Source organism: Dendrobates tinctorius, unplaced genomic scaffold (genome assembly GCF_039654945.1).
Source record: "Dendrobates tinctorius isolate UK_male_01 unplaced genomic scaffold, ASM3965494v1 ptg000075l, whole genome shotgun sequence".
Lineage (NCBI taxonomy): Eukaryota > Metazoa > Chordata > Amphibia > Anura > Dendrobatidae > Dendrobates > Dendrobates tinctorius.
The window spans coordinates 43,159,188-43,176,129 of NW_027361743.1; the positions used below are offsets into that span (position 1 = coordinate 43,159,188).

At 44.9% G+C, this 16,942-nt stretch overlaps 1 protein-coding gene across 4 annotated transcripts in view; it reads right to left on the minus strand.

Annotated features, from left to right (window-relative positions):
- Window positions 1-16,942, minus strand: part of DCLK1 (doublecortin like kinase 1) — a 575,482-nt gene that overhangs the window by 111,946 nt on the left and 446,594 nt on the right. For all 4 annotated transcript variants that reach the window (XM_073583217.1, XM_073583216.1, XM_073583218.1 and 1 more), the window contains one exon: window positions 6,165-6,222. In XM_073583217.1, coding sequence (XP_073439318.1) covers window positions 6,165-6,222 — 58 coding nt within the window. The remainder of the gene's footprint in view (window positions 1-6,164; window positions 6,223-16,942) is intronic.

Here is a 16,942-nt window from a genome sequence, read left to right on the forward strand (position 1 = left end):
GATTCCTGGCAACTGGAGAGACCCTCTCGTCACTGCACTTCCAGTACCGGATTGGAATCTCCACGTTGTCTGGAATTGTAGCGGACACCTGCCGGGCTCTCTGGAACTTTCTTTGTCCCAAATTCATGCCCATGCCCACTGCAGCAAAGTGGTTGGAAATCGTCGAAAGATTCTGGACTGTATGCAATTTCCCAAACTGTTTAGGAGCGGTGGATGGGAAACACATCTGGATTATCAAGCCCAAAAGAACTGGCTCTGAGTTCTATAACTACAAAAAGTACTTTTCTACTGTACTGATGGCCATTGCGGATGCAGACTGTAAGTTTATTGCAGTGGACATTTTGGCATTTGGCCGTGGGAATGACTCCCAGGCTTTTAAGACATCGGACATGGGCAGGAGGTTGTATGGCAACAACTTCAATTTCCCCATGCCACGGCCTCTTCCCAACACCGAAGGTCCGCCACAGCCATTTGTAATGGTTGGTGATGAAGCGTTCCAGAAAAACCTCCTCAAACCCTACTCCAGCCGGGACTTGGACCTACAAAAAAGAATTTTTAATTACAGGCTGACCAGGGCCAGGAGAACAGTGGAGTGTGGTTTTGGTATACTTGTATCGAGATGGAGCATTCTTGGCACAGCTATTAATCTTAAACTGGAAACAGTGGATGAGGTGGTTAAGGCCTGTGTTGTTCTACATAATTTTGTAATTTTTCGAGAGCACCTGAACTTTGATCTTGATGATGTTGCTCCTAATCCTTTGCCAGAATTTACACAGCACCCTTTCAGGTCATCCGTTGAAGTTGGCCAAATGAGGGACCAATTTGCGGGCTACTTCAACTCAGATGTAGGACAGGTGGAATGGCAAGAGCAAATGTTGTAAAAAAAATTTATTGCATGTTGTTGGTATGTTAATAAAAAAAATTGTTTTGATACCTGTACTGAGTGCATTCTCTGTTTTTACACTCCCAATACCATTAGCAAGTAGCCAGGTGTATCAGTGAATTTATGATGCTGTGTTTTGTGCATCATGAATTCACTAATACTCAAGGTTCCCCAACTTCAGTCCTCAAGGTCCACCAACAGATCGTGTTGTAATGAAATAAAAAGAGGATTCCATACAACATGATCTGTTGGTGGGCCATGAGGACTGGAGTTGGGGAACCGTGCAATATTACAAGAATGTAGAGATTGCTATGGAAAAGACAAGTCATGTAGATTTGTTGAGTTGACAACACATATCTCCAAGACTGACACAAGAAACATGTCAGTAATGGAGATAACTGGTGGCAAAAACGCTAAGTGTGTGTAGTTGGCGATAGACACAGTAACCAATCCAGATTTTGTGAAAGCACAAGTGCACATTTATTTTGTAACAAACAAACAAACAAAAAAATATTTTATTAGGAATGACCTTTGGGGGAAGTTTGGGATACTTTGGGTGTGTGGAGAGATGAGGAACGACTGGAGGTTGAGGAAGGGGTTCTAGGAGAAGGGGCGACGAAAGTACTGGGGGAAGGGAGCTCTGGAATGGACAAGGAGGCATGTTGAGAGACATTAGGAGTAGAGGGTGGATGGACAAACAAAGTTTTTTTTTTTTTTTTCCTTTGGCGCAGGAATATCCTGCCCGGACCAACTGGCAGCCTGTGAATGCCTTACTTTTGTTGACTGCCTGGTGACGGTGGACTGTGGCGTTGCCCTGTAAAAAATGGAATGCGGATCCCCACTTTGCTGCTCTGTGGTGGCGGTGCTGCTGGAAGTGGCAGTGGCGGTGCTCCTAGAAGGGGAGAAAGTTGGGTCGGTGCTCCGAGCAGGAGGCTGCCTCTCTGGGACCTCAGGCAAAGTTCTTTGGGGGACTCCGAGGAGGAGAATTGGTGGCGGTTATCTTTCGATGAGGAGTGGTGGTGGTGCTCCTTTGATGAGGAGTGGTGGTGGTGCTCCTTTGATGCGGAATGCTGCCGGTGCTCCTTAGATGAGGAGTGCTGGCGGTGCTCTGTTGCTGATGAGTGCTGGCGGTGCTCTGTTGCTTAGAAGTGCTGGCGGTGCTCTGTTGCTGAGGAGTGCTGGCGGTGCTCTGTTGCTGAGGAGTGCTGGCGGTGCTCTGTTGCTGAGGAGTGCTGGCGGTGCTCCTTTGGTGTTGACTGGTGGTGTCAGTGGCCCAAGCAGGTTCTGTGGTGGTTTGGCTCCAAGCTGGTGGTCCTTTGGCGGTGGTGGTGCTCCATATAGGAGCAGCGCTTGACATAGTGGTGGTGGCGGAGGAGTGTCCAGCAGCACTCAGACTTGGGGTGGTGTAGTGGTGTCCGGCTTCGCTGGGAATGCATGTGGCCGTGCAGTGGTTTGCAGCAGAAGTCGGTAGTGTGGTAAAGCGAGTCAGCGGTGGAACTGTTGGAAATGACACCACTGACTGCTGAACATACCGATTCTGCTGCATAGCCTGCAAGTAAGCAGTGTTGCAGGCCTGTAACACACTCAGCTGTTGCTCAGGACTAAGGTGTTCCGCCATGCCCTGTTCAATTTTACTGAAAAAATGGTGCGCCGGTCTGTTGAGGTCGGCCTCCAGACGGTCAAGGCGCTGGTCGACATAGTGGAAGCGGTATTCCATGTGGTTAAAACCACGTTCGATCAGGGAAAAACCACTTTCCATTCTGGCGGACAGTGCCTTGAGGCTGCCCTTAAAGGCCTCGCTCAAGAGCATGAACTCGGGCATGACAGGCCTGTCCGAGGCCCTCTGCCGCTGGCGGGTAGTGCCCGCATAACCAGTGACAGAGACCTGGGACAGGGGAACACCTGATGGACCAGCTTCCTGGTCACCAGCTGTCTGTGTTGCTGACCTGCAAGATGCTTCCTGGCTGTCGGATGGCTGGGATGGGTCCGAGGTCGATCGATGAAGAACCGCTCCCGGGACAGATTGCAGGGTGCTGCTCCAAGTGCTGTGGAAAGAAAGGGAAAACATGTATCATGTATTTACAAGAAGCATCACCTGTTGAATTGAAAAGCACATAGTAATAACAAAACAAAAAAAAAAATACTTACGCTCTGCTGGCAAGGACCGGTCTCAGGAAAGCCAACTCTCGATAGTAGCGGTACTTTCTTCTGCGCCTTGCCGCTGAACCACTCCGAACCTGTCCCTCAGCACGAACATCAGTGTTGAAGCGGTCCTTCATCGAGCGCCAATGTGTGCGGATTTTGTTCACTGTTGGGGAAAAAAAAAAAAAAATTATAAAATGCACTTAAGGCAACTTAATTATCAGCACACAACAGATTGAACTTTTCACTACAATATATCTTGCCAAAAGCACCAGCACCATGAGGACCATCAATCAATGCGGCAGTTGAAGACCAAAATCAATCACAGTGTGCGACATGGCATTGGTGTTTTTAAGGCAAGAATATATCTTGCCAAAAAAACACCAGCACCATCAGGACCATAAATCAATGCAGCAGTTGAAGACCAAAATCAATCACAGTGTGCCACATGGCATTGGTGTTTTCAATGCACCAATATATCTTGCCAAAAAAACACCAGCACCATCAGGACCATCAATCAATGTGGCAGTTGAAGACCAAAATCAATCACAGTGTGCCACATGGCATTGGTGTTTTTAATGCAAGAATATATCTTGCCAAAAAAACACTAGCACCATCAGGACCATAAATCAATGCAGCAGTTGAAGACCAAAATCAATCACAGTGTGCCACATGGCATTGGTGTTTTTAATGCAAGAATATATCTTGCCAAAAAAACACCAGCACCATCAGGACCATAAATCAATGCAGCAGTTGAAGACCAAAATCAATCACAGTGTGCCACATGGCATTGGTGTTTTCAGTGCAAGAATATATCTTGCCAAAAAAGCACCAGCACCATCAGGACAAAAAATCAATGCAGTATCACAGAGCATCTTTATACTTACTGAACGCCCATTTGGAAGCTGCAGAGGCGCTGTCCCAGCCATCTATCATCGCTGCGGCCACCTCATTCTAGAGCTGCCGGGTCACCACTGTGTCTTTGTACTGCTGGTCACGGCTGTCCCACAATGGGATACGCTCCTCAACGAGGCGGATCAGGTGCTCGTTGTCAATGTAGACTTCTTCGTCATCCCGTTGTGGAACCTAGAAAAAAAGAAATATATTAGAATGTTTGTAATTTTGGAGAATGAAAAAGATAGAAAAAGAAACAGAGAAGAAGCAAGATAAAAGATGAAAATAAAAACAGAAAAAAAAAAAAAAGGCATATTATATACTCACATTGCGTCTCCTCGCCACGACTTGGCTACGCTGCTCCCGCTCTGAATTCTCCCGCTCAGACCGCTCCCGCACTCCATCTTCACTGCCCGTGTCCGATGTCTGTAAAGAAATAAAAAAATAAAACACGTTTCTAGAGGCAGCTATACTTACCCAAAGGCAGCAAGATTCTCACCTCACGATCAGCTTGGGCCAGTTCTTGCCGAGATGGCGAATAGACCGATCCAGAAGAAGACATGTTGAAATGAAAACAAATTAAACATTAGTACATTATAAAATTGTACAGGACGCACAGACATTATGTTGAAGAATACTCACATTTTGGCTCCTGAAGATTGAATCCACACTTGTAAAGGCTCTTCTAGACTCTTTTCTGGTCTCTGCAAGGCTGTCAGTAGAGTAATTGTCCCTGAAGACACCTTCTTTTATCTACACTCCTCCCAAACAATGTTGCTTGTTTAGGGGGAGTTTTAGACAAGTGTCTAGACATTGTTTACTCAAAGTGCGTGCGCGCACAATGCGCTGACGTGCGCGGTGCCAAGCGCTCGTCAGCGATCACATAGACTGTAATGCTATTTTTGGGCGCACACCGAGCGCACACGTGCACGCGCGATTTTTTTAGGTATGTAGGCGGAACAAAAAATGCAACATGAAACGTTCGGCGCGTCTGGGCACACCTGTAATATGCGCAGCGCACGCTAAACGCTGATTAGCGCGTACATTCGCAAGACCCTGCGATCACCATGTTAAAGATAGGGGAACATTGCGCTTGCGCCTGATAGCGCACGATGCGCTGCGCGATCGAACGCTAGTGTGAAACCAGCCTAACAGCAACAATAATGAGCAGTCACTGGTGTGAATGTTTTCAGAAGTTGCCAAATCCACTCTCTCTAGTAGTAGACTAAATATGGTGGCCAGAGTATGTTATATGATGATGTGTCCTCTGGGGGTCTCACTACGTTTATGTGTGTACTATTGTCATGTTGGAAACTTGTTGGTTGTTGTGAAAGAGAACTCTTGTAATGGTGGATTGCACATCATGAAATAAACAGTCTGGAGATACCCACAGATAGTGATCCATGACAGGAAACAACTAACAGGACAGCCAGTGCACAGATCCAAAAATGTTAATGTATATTATTTAAAGGCCAACGAGTACAAGGACTGATGCATATACCGCAGCTTATAGGCAGTCAGTGTGCTACTATACAGCACCTGTATCTATTCTCTCCTAGAAGCAATGATCCATCACCTGAAATCTAACAGCGGAAGTCACATTGAAGTACTGCGTGGCCCAAAAATAAAATTGGGTATTTTAGATTTACAGTATCTCAACTTGACCAATGGGAAATGAAAATAATTATACGGCCTCATTCAGAAATCTGTGACTTTTCATGTACACAAAAAATGGCCAAAAGTGTTTTCTATACGATTTTTATCAGTGTTTGGTCGGTGTGTCAGCTTTTACCATCAGGAATTTTTCACGTACAGAAAAATAAGTAAATAACTAATTGCCAAAGCTTCTCCTAAATATTATAATGTTAATCATGGACCGCACACGGATTGTACGCTGATGATATCTGCATGTGTTCCGTGATTTTCATGGATTCATAGACTTGTACATGTCACTGTGTTTTTTTTTGACAGCACACAGTCTGCAAAAAAAAATAAATGCTGTGAAACGCGTGAGAAAGCTCTATAGGTTTTAATGGGTACATGGATAGACTTGGTGAAAAACGGACGTCTCACTGAGGCCTAACTAGCAGTCTCCTAGTGCTCTGTACATTCCCTTCCCACACACTGATGAACAGGACAGTATTTATTCAGTTTTTATTGTCAAAATCACGGATAGAACGTTGATGTCAAAGATGGACGTCTGAATGGGATCTTTCTTTTAAAGCAAAGTATTTAAACCACTTACCTTTCCTCGGCACTTGCTTTTGTTGATGATTTTTAGTGCATATTCTCTGCCAGTTGACCTAGAAACAAAAATTAAAAAATAATGATACAGTCTAAGAGCAATATTTTGTAAGTTGCTTAATGAAGAATCTTTTTTTTTTTTTTTTACAAATTACATTTCAAGAGCCATAGCGCTTATTTTCCCATCAATATAAGGGCTTGTTTTTGGCATATATTTAATAAGTCAGAAACAGAGGTAGCTGGAGTGGGAGGTGGAGGGAAGTTGCCCCAGGTCCACTCAAGCCTCCTTCACATGTCTTTTTCCTGTACGTGTGCCGTCTATTTTCACACAAACCGGAGATACGTACTCATGCACACTCATTATAATCTTTGGGGCTGCACACATGTCCATGTTGTCACATGGCACACATGTTGTGACCCACACGTAGACATGTCTGTTTTCTTCCTGGAAGCACGGATAACAATTCACACCGCACATGGTACCGGAAGAGAAAGCGGAATAGAAATTACAGATTTTTATGTGTTAAAGATGTGTAAAAAGAGATACTCAGTGCTTTGAGTGTTTATGTTGAGAGCTGATATTATCAGGCTGGGAAAGTCCCTGGTTATTGGGCCCTTCCCAGCTTATAAATACCAGATCAGTGCCACCCCACATTAGATGCATCAGTTCTGGCACTTTGCCTTGGCTCTTCCCAATTGCCTTGGTACGTTGGCATTCGAGGTAAAGGTTTTGGGGTTGATGTCAGCTATAAATTGTCCAAAAACACAGCTGACAACAAGCCCTTGTGTTAGTAATGAAGAGAAGTCTATCAGACACCCCCATTACTAACCAATGAAAATAAACAATAACACACAAAAATGTACTTTATTTAAATCGATTTTTCCCTAGTTCACTACTTTACAAAAAAAGCAATCCCAAGCTGGTCCGACACAGTCCAGTGACTCCATGGTAGTCCAGTGAATGGAAAATTATAAAGAACTTACACACAAAACACAGGGAAAAGAAAACAAAGACATTTTTCCTTGTTCACCACCTTATTAAAAAAAAATTCCCACGCAGGTCCGACGTAGTCCACCGAATCCTCCGTCCAAAGTCTATGGAGCTGTTGGCAAAGCCTATGGGGCCTCAATAGACTTTGTACGGCGGATTTGATGGACTTCCCTGGATTCGGTGGACTATGTCGGACCTGCGTGGGAACATTTTTTAAAAAATAAAGTCGAAAACAAGGGAAAGTGTATTTAGTTTTTTTCTCTGTATTTACTTTTCAGGTTTCCATTTACTGGACTACGTCGGATTATGTCTGACCTGAGTGGGATTTTGTTTTCTTTTAATAAAGTGGTGAACTAGGGAAACTGTCGGGGAGTGTTTATATAAATAAAGTATTTTTTGTATGTGTCTATTTTATTGGTTAGTAATGGAGCTGTCTGATAGACAACTCTCCATTACTAACACCGGGGCCTCATGTCAGCTGTGTTCATGGACAATTCACAACCTTCAAAAACTATGATCTGCGATCTATGATCTATGAAAATTATGATATGCCAATGCACCGGAGCCTTTGGTGAAGAACGAAGGCCAAGTGGCAGAACTGGAGTATGTCATGTGATGCTTAACTTCTGGGGCGACTGCCAGCTGGTATTTTTAGGCTGGGAAGGGCATTTTAACAGGCTATGTATTGTTACCCTTTTATTAATTTATCTTTTCATGTTGTTCCAATATGCAGTTTTTGGTCCTTTTTTCTATGAAAATTGATGCAATTGATTATTGATGATTTACAGCATGTACAGTGAATAGCGTGAAGGACTATTCATGTTTGTTTCTATGTTGACATTTTTTACGGTCTATCACACAGGATCCGTGATTCCGTCTGCAGCTTTATCACTTTATCTGTATCCTTTTTACCCCTGTCAATAGGGCGCTGGTGTACATCCTTGGTTTGTGTTTTATATCTATCCATCTCTAACTTTCCAAATCTCTAACACATAAAAATCTGTCACTTCTATTCTGCATTCTATTCCTATACTTGTCATATGGATGGTACACATGGACGGCCAATAGAAAACCACACGGATGGTAAAAACAGACCATCTCACATGTACATTTTTTTTAAGCAAACGTGTGAAGGGGCCCTCAAACGGAGGTGCCCACTGACAAATCCGGGAGCTGTGGAATTCACTGAGCGCAACTTCCATTAGTGATGAGCAAGTTTACTCGTTACACAAGATTTCCCGAGCATGCTCGTGTGATCGCCGAGTATTTGGATGTGCTCGGAGATTTAGTTTCTGTCACCATAGCTACATGATTTGTGGCTGCTAGATAGCCTGAATACATGTGGGATTGACTGTTAGAAAATGCCCTGCTATATATGTTCTGCTATACATTATAGTATTGACATACTGAAGGGAAAGTGCAGTACCCGAATTTAGCCACAAGATGGGGTACATTGAAGTTGTAGGTATAGCATTGTACATAAGCAGTTAAGATAGTAAGGACTTCCTGATAGGAGTCAGACGGGCCACGGTGCCCATACTGCCTGCATGGGCTTAAGTGCTCAGGAAAATAGCACGGACTTCAGTGTCCAGAATTGTAGCAGTGACCACGAAACATTTAAGGGAGAAGCCCAGCCATTCATAGCTACCGGATAGAGCAGCAGAGAATCAAAACAGGCTTGGAACAGGAACTTAAGGCAGCAACAGAGGCAACACGGTGACGCAGGTGACTCCAGTATGTGGCAACTTATAGCATGGGCTGATGCCCTCAGAACCGGGGCGAAACAGCTGAGGGAACTTCCAAATGCAGTAAGTTTGGACTGGGAGAATGCTGTGTCACCATAGGAGACAGTACAGAAGGGCAGGTAACTCTCCATGTGGCAACTGACTTCGGGAACAGATGATCTTATGTCTGGGGCCAAACAAGCAGAGGAGTGTCTAACCGTGGCAGAGCTAAACAGGGAGAATGCTGAGGAACTGTATGAGATGGTCCAACCTGAGAACATGCTGTGTGACAGTGAGAGAAGTAGAGGGAAAGAGGAAGAGAGGTGTAATGTGAAACATGTGAATACTGCTGTGAAATATTTAGATGTGCTGAGAAATTAATACAGTAAAGTTGTCTTTTTGAAAGTTGAAATAGACTGTGACTCAGTCCATGCGAAAATGTTTGCAGACAGCCTTCAGTGGCGCAAAAGGAACCTGAATGATGCTGGACCTGAAGTCACAGGTATGCTGGACTAATGGACATTGTTTTCATGTGATGGGAGGCCAGGGCACAGATGCCCCGATATCCTTGGCCATAAATACGGCCCTGGCCTTCCCTCACACAGCCACAAATCATGCAGCTACGGTGACAGAAACTAAATCTCCAAGCACATCCAAATACTCGGAGATCACCTGAGCATGCTCGGGAAATCTCGAGCAATGAGTATACTCGCTCATCACTAGCTGCCACTCCTTCCTTTGCGATCGGTACAGTGCTTCTTCCCCAATGAAACAAGCACTCAATACTTTTTCATACTATTAAGATCTGCCATCCCTGTCACTGCGTATACAAAGCACAGCAGCTGGAGAGACAAAGTTCAGTAGTAAAAAGAAGTATTAAGGCTGGTTTCACATTTGCGTTAAAACAACGCTGCGCCCTGCGTCGTTAAGCCCCACCCCGAGCCGGCTCCCTGCCCGCCCCATCCGGGATCACCGCCTACTTTCGCATTTGCACGCATGCGATCGGCGCACCCTATCTTTAGCATAGGGTGCGCAGATCATGCGCTGCCAGTGTGAAAGTAGCGTGCTGCGCACTTTTGACGATGCGCCGTGCGCGCCGAAATGCAACATGCTGCATTTCGGCGCGCACGGCGCACCGTCAAAAGTGCGCAGCACGCTACTTTCACACTGGCAGCGCATGATCTGCGCACCCTATGCTAAAGATAGGGTGCGCCGATCGCATGCGTGCAAATGCGAAAGTAGGTGGTGATCCCGGATGGGGCGGGCAGGGAGCCGGCTCGGGGCGGGGCTTAACGACACAGGGCGCAGCGTTGTTTTAACGCAAATGTGAAACCAGCCTAAGTGTTCTGTTCATCGGGGATATAATGCGCTACTTTCTGAGTCTTGTCTGGCCCTCCCTCCTCAGTGTTACAACTCAAGGCACCTTATTATCTTTTTACTAATTGACACTGTGTGAACCCTTCACACAATGCAGGCAGCTCATCACCACCATTGCAGGCAGCTCATCACCACCATTGCAGGCAGCTCATCACCACCATTGCAGGCAGCTCATCACCACCATTGCAGGCAGCTCATCACCACCATGGCAGGCAGCTCACCACCACCATGGCAGGCAGCTCACCACCACCATTGCAGGCAGCTCACCACCACCATTGCAGGCAGCTCACCACCACCATGGCAGGCAGTTCACCACCACCATGGCAGGCAGCTCACCACCACCATGGCAGGCAGCTCACCACCACCATGGCAGGCAGCTCACCACCACCATGGCAGGCAGCTCTCCACCACCATTGCAGGCAGCTCATCACCACCATTGCAGGCAGCTCATCACCACCATTGCAGGCAGCTCATCACCACCATTGCAGGCAGCTCATCACCACCATTGCAGGCAGCTCACCACCACCATTGCAGGCAGCTCACCACCACCATTGCAGGCAGCTCACCACCACCATTGCAGGCAGCTCACCACCACCATGGCAGGCAGCTCACCACCACCATGGCAGGCAGCTCACCACCACCATGGCAGGCAGCTCACCACCACCATTGCAGGCAGCTCACCACCACCACGGCAGGCAGCTCACCACCACCACGGCAGGCAGCTCACCACCACCACGGCAGGCAGCTCACCACCACCACGGCAGGCAGCTCACCACCACCACGGCAGGCAGCTCACCACCACCACGGCAGGCAGCTCATCACCACCACGGCAGGCAGCTCACCACCACCACGGCAGGCAGCTCACCACCACCACTGCAGGCAGCTCATCACCATCACTGCTACGATCATTGTTTTTCCATGTATCTGAGGAGGAGACATATAAATATACAAAGCCTAGTGAAAAAGCTTACAGGAGTTGTTCACCTATTTTTTTTTACTTCAAATCAGACCCACCATAGTCTTAAAAATAAAAGTCATCTACCAATCCCAACCATTCTTCCATATCATTTTCTGGGTCCTCTGACAGCCTTCCAGTTTCCTCTTATGCAATGGATAATAAGGATAATAAGTAATCGCTGCAGCCAAAGAGCGGTCAAAACATGAGTAAAGCCTCACTACTATATGGCCAGTGATTGGCTGCAGCGGTCATTTCCCATCTCTGCCAGAAAAGTAAGCAAAGAGACTGGGACTCTGATAGTGGTATGGAGTAGCAGCAGGGGGATCAGTAGGTGATTTTTTTAAATTTTTTACACCACGCTGGACCAGTTTTTAATATGAAAATAGAAGTGGGTTGCCCCTTTAAGTACTGCACAGCGACTTTGACCATTAGACAACACCCAGTCTAAGATCTTAGAATGCTGATAACATAATGAATGTGAATGTGGTCACGTTGGGGACTTTGAATCGGAGATGTGGCCAGACATTTAACAGGTTTGGATTTTTTGAGATTTAAGTATCACACAGCACAAGAAAGTCGGTGTATTATGATCTGATTTCTATAATAGCAGCAAAAAATTATTCTAAACTACAAGCACATATAGCACCAGAGAGAAAAAGAGACTTTCACACGTATCCTGAGCCAAACGAGCTTCAGTATTGGGGGGACTTGGAGATCTGTGCTAATTACTTTGTGAGCCATGGGCGGACATACCGCATGTGCAGCCTTTGCGGCTGCACTGAGGCCCGGAGGTGGAGGAGGGCTCCCGCAGGGTGGCTAATAATGAGGGCAATCTGGCCTGTTTATCCGGCCCCGAGGCTCCGGGGGGCTCCAGGCCAGATTGCCCTCATGAACGGCGGGCAGGGAGTGATCCACTGCCTACAAGAGAAAATAGCAGCGGAGCAGAACTGCAGAGAATCATCCAGCTTCCTGCCAGCACTTCCTCTCACACAGACAGCAGCGCCGCTGGATGACATAATCATTCAGCGACCGTCTGTGCCAGAGAGAGGAAGCTGCTGGCGACGGTGATGCTTCAGCTGTGGGAGAGCATGAGGAGAAGTGAGAGGTGCTGTGTGTGTCTGTGTGTGTAGGTGGAGGAGAGAGCAATGATGGGGGTAATGGGGAGAAGGCAATGATGGGGTAATGGAGAGGGCAATGATGGGAATGGTGGGGAGGAGGAAATGATGGAGTTGGTGGAATGGGAAATGATGGTGTGGGGGAGAAGGTAATGATGGAGGTGGTGGAAAGGGCAATAATGGGGGTGGAGGGGGAGGAAATGATGGAGGTGGTGGCGGAAAAAGCAATGATGGAGGTGATGGAAAGAACAATGATGGGGTGGTGGTGGAGAATGCAATGATGGTGGTGGTGGAAAGGATTATGATGGTGGTGGTGGAAAGGGCAATAATGGGGGTGGTGGGGAGCAGGAAATGATGGAGGTGGTGGAATGGGCAATGATGGGGGGGAGAGGACAATAATGGGATGCGGGGGGAGGAGGACATTGAGTGGTGTGGGGGATTGGGAAGGGAGGAAGGGGGACTTATAATGGACTTAGGAACAGGGGAGGTGGAGGAAGACATTATTATCGCTTATTATGTCTAACACAGTCCCTTAGTATATAGTGGACTCACTAATTCTGAATAACACCATCTTTAGTTACATAGTTTCCTCTTTTATTATGTATAACACCGTCCTTTATTACGTACCATCCTCTCTAGTTATATATGGGGCCGTCCCTTATTGTATAACTTCCTCTGCTATTATGTAGAGTGCTGTCTCTTACATTGTGTATTCTTGTTCATTTTGTTATTCACAGCGCCCTCTTTTATTACATAGTCCCCTCTCTTTTAAGATATAAAATGACTGCTGATGGAGGAGCCGGTGACCAGACAACCAGTCCATCATCTCCTCCATTAGAAAGGAAGCTTTCCCATGCTCCATCAGCCATCATTGCATTATACAGCTAACAAGACAGGATGGTATGTAATAAAAAACAGGGCTCTATATAATCCAATATGTAAGGGATGGTACTATACATAACAAGAGAAGGCACTGAATAATAAAGGGACTGCAATATACATAATAAAGGAGACTATGCAATATATATATTGTAAGTGTGTGTGGCTATATATATATATATATACATATATATATATATATATATATATATATACTGTATATATATATATTTGTTGCCATAAAAGGAAGGGGGCCCGGACACATTTCTTGTACAGGGGCCCCAAGCTGTCAGTGTCCACCCCTGATGTGAGCTAAAGCGACGTAATAAAAAGAAAACCTTAATTATTATTGCTTTGCAATATTTAATTATGACGATTAAAATGAAGGATCAAAGGCATTGTTACATGTAATTGTTATCTTATGTCATTCATTTCTAAACCGCTATTTTTTTCCAGCTGCGCCTAGGAACAATTTACATACTGTACATTTTATTGAAAGCTCCAATATAGTTCATCCATCTGCTAAACCGTGCAGCTGCTCCTTATTGTTGCTCATTAATCATCCTACAATCATCGCTTCATATTTTCTCTGTTACCAATATTAATACAGTTTATATTCGGGGCATTAATTAAGTTCTTGGCCTCGTTCACCATTACGTTGGAGACTGATATAGGCTGAGCGGCTATACATTGGCATTACACGTCGGTAAGGTCGGACCTTTTTCCATTATTCATCACGTCGGTTATATTTCTTGCACATAATGTAATAATTAGACTTTTTGAGTTATTTTAGACCTTTTGGGTCAAGACCAAAGATAATATGGTTTGATAAGTGGATTGTCTTCTTGTAAATCTGATCTGCTACTCCTAATCCTGTAAGACGTTATCATTGACAAACATCTGATTTTATTTTGGAATTGGGTTAAACAAATGAGAAACCGAATAATTGTAAATTACGTTATCGGATCAAGAAGGGGATATCAGGATATGAAGGGGACCAAGTCGCACGGGAGACTAATTGGAAAGGTTGGTCCCCAGCGGCTTCTCCCCATCTGCTGCCAGGTCTCTCCTTATACTCGCGTGCAGGAAGACGCCTGTCAATCTAAGGGCTCATTCACATGACTGTATTTAGGGTCCGAGTGGTATCTGTGAAAAATGAAGACAGAACTCGGACCAATGTTAGTCAATGGGGAAGGGCAGATGAGCCATTGTTTTCACTGACCGAATCGTGACAAAAAAAATCGCAGAATGCAGTAGTTTTCCCCGTAAAGGAAGGTACAAAAAAATAATTCAGAGCTTCAGAAAAGCGGGATGATTGTTATCTCACTTGTCATCCATATGCAATCCGTTTTCTTACAGCAGCTATAAATCGTTTACAACACATTTTAAGTTTCCTATGTTACAGAATTGCAATGTCTCAGTAAGAATCACATGCTATGCTGTGGCGTTCGATGTTTTTTGAGAACCCATAAAAATGAATTGGTGAGTCTCATCCGATTTACGAAAGAAATTTGTGCATACTGCGATTTCTTTCACACGCCAATTTGGTCAGTGAAAAAAAAATCGCTCGTCTTAACTGCCCCATTGAATAACATTGGTCCGAGTGCTGTCCGTTAAAATCTACTGGTGCCACATCATAGCATCCGATATTTACGGATACATTGCAATTCAGTAATATACAAAATTGTAATTGGTCTTGTACTGTAAATCATTAATATCTGCAGCAAAAAAAAATATTGCATATGGACTGCACACAGATGATAAGAGAGAAATAAGTCGCCCAACTTTTCTGGATGAAACTCCAAACAATTTTTTAAACGGTCGTGTAAACCTACCCTAAGGAAAAGGTCAGGCAGAAGTCACTGGGGATCTGCTTTCACAAATCCTCCGCTCAGTGTATCTTTGACGCAGCGACTGACAGCTCAATCATCCAATCTAGTGCAGGGCATGCTGAGCTGTTGGTATTTTGATTGACAGCTCAGCTGTACAATCTGAGACTGGGAGGTGCTGAGCTTCCTTCAGGTGTTCCCTGTTCCAATTGATTACTCAGCTAAGCTGTCGGTCCCAGATCTCTGCCAGATGTAGCATTTGCTCAGTGGTTTGCCTTATATTTCTATGCTCTGTTGATCTATTGCTGCCTGACCTTGGACCTCGTTCTGACCATCTGTTTGCCTAGCTCCTTTGCTCTGACCTTCCTGGTATTCTGACCTCAGACCGTGACCTGACTTTGTCTTTAGTTTACTATGTGCTCTCTTGGTATCTGACCCCGGAACATTGGACTACGCTGCATCACGGCTTGTCCATCACATCTGCTTTTCCGTCTAGTCTCCCGTGCGGCTCAGTCACCGACGGTTTTTAAGCTGTCTCAGTCTGAAATGCCTCAGCATTTCAGAGTCAAACATACCTGGCTGAAGTCATGCAGCCTGTTGATCGGGTAGCATGCATCTATCAGCTGTCAGCTCCCCTTTAAAGTTACAATACCTTTATTAGAAAAATTCAAAACCGCAGTAACCTTCGATTAGATGTTGAAAATCTCTATATTCAAGCAAATACGTTATCTTCATCCTTCTGTCTACCCTACAATTGTAATTTAACACTTGAACTTGCAGGACAGTAGAAATTTATTGTACCCAGTGATAGACTCTACATGTGTCGAGATTACTGAGATACAAACTTTGTACAATACATCAGCTATGTCCACAAGTAATGGACGCCGGGATCCCTTAGGGAGCTCTTAAAATGTCTGAGAGACAATTTGGGCTGTAATAAATCTGAAGTGCATATATTATTACAGTGGAGGGTCTGCAATGTGATTCTGTTTGTGCTCCAAGCTGACATGAGCAGAAAAATCATTTCAAAGATGAACCCAAATGTTATGTGCTGGGGTTTTATTCATTATACTTTTACATTTTTATTGACTTTTTTTAACTTAAAAATTTACTTTACTGTGTGCTTTTTTAGGCGATTACTGACTGCTGAATGAGTTAGCTGAAAATTCATAAGTGAACTAGTTCTGAAGGGGAGTTTGTAACTCTATGTATCTCTTTACTATGCTCCTCTCATCTTGTTTATGACTACAGACAGACTGCATCTAAGTTGAGCTGTTCTTTCATGTGGTCATAAATTAACAGTGGTCAGTAATAGACAGTAAGGGCTCATACTCACATAGAAATACATGCAGCTGAACGCTCCGATCCGAGTGCCGGCGGCAGTGCCGGGTATTGACGTGCGAGACTCCTCCAAGTTTCTCGCATTGAGTATGAGCCCTTAAAAACCTAATAAACTCCCTGTAAGAACAAGCTCACTGGTGAATCCTTAGTTAACTCATTCTGCAGCCAATAATATGGAGGGAGATAAAAATCCTATAAAAGCCAAATGGTGCAATATTTTTAATGAAAGCCAATTACAAAAATTAGAAAAAGGTCCAAACGGCATTCAAAAACCAAGGAGTATACAATATATTCAAAACAAACCGGAGCCAGGTAGTGACAGTGTGTATCCTAACATGGGGGTTGGTTCAAGGGCAAGCATACATATAAAATGCTGCTCTTGGAGCCACAATGTGAGTAAAAGCTGTTAATATCACACTGAGTCACATAAGTGGTTATTCCCAATGTGCTTTACTGCAAAACTCATGCAAATAATAGCACTAGTATTTGGAGGCTGGTTTCACACATCAGTGTCTGCGGTACGTGTAGTGACAGTTTTCTCACGTACCGGAGACACTGACCCACG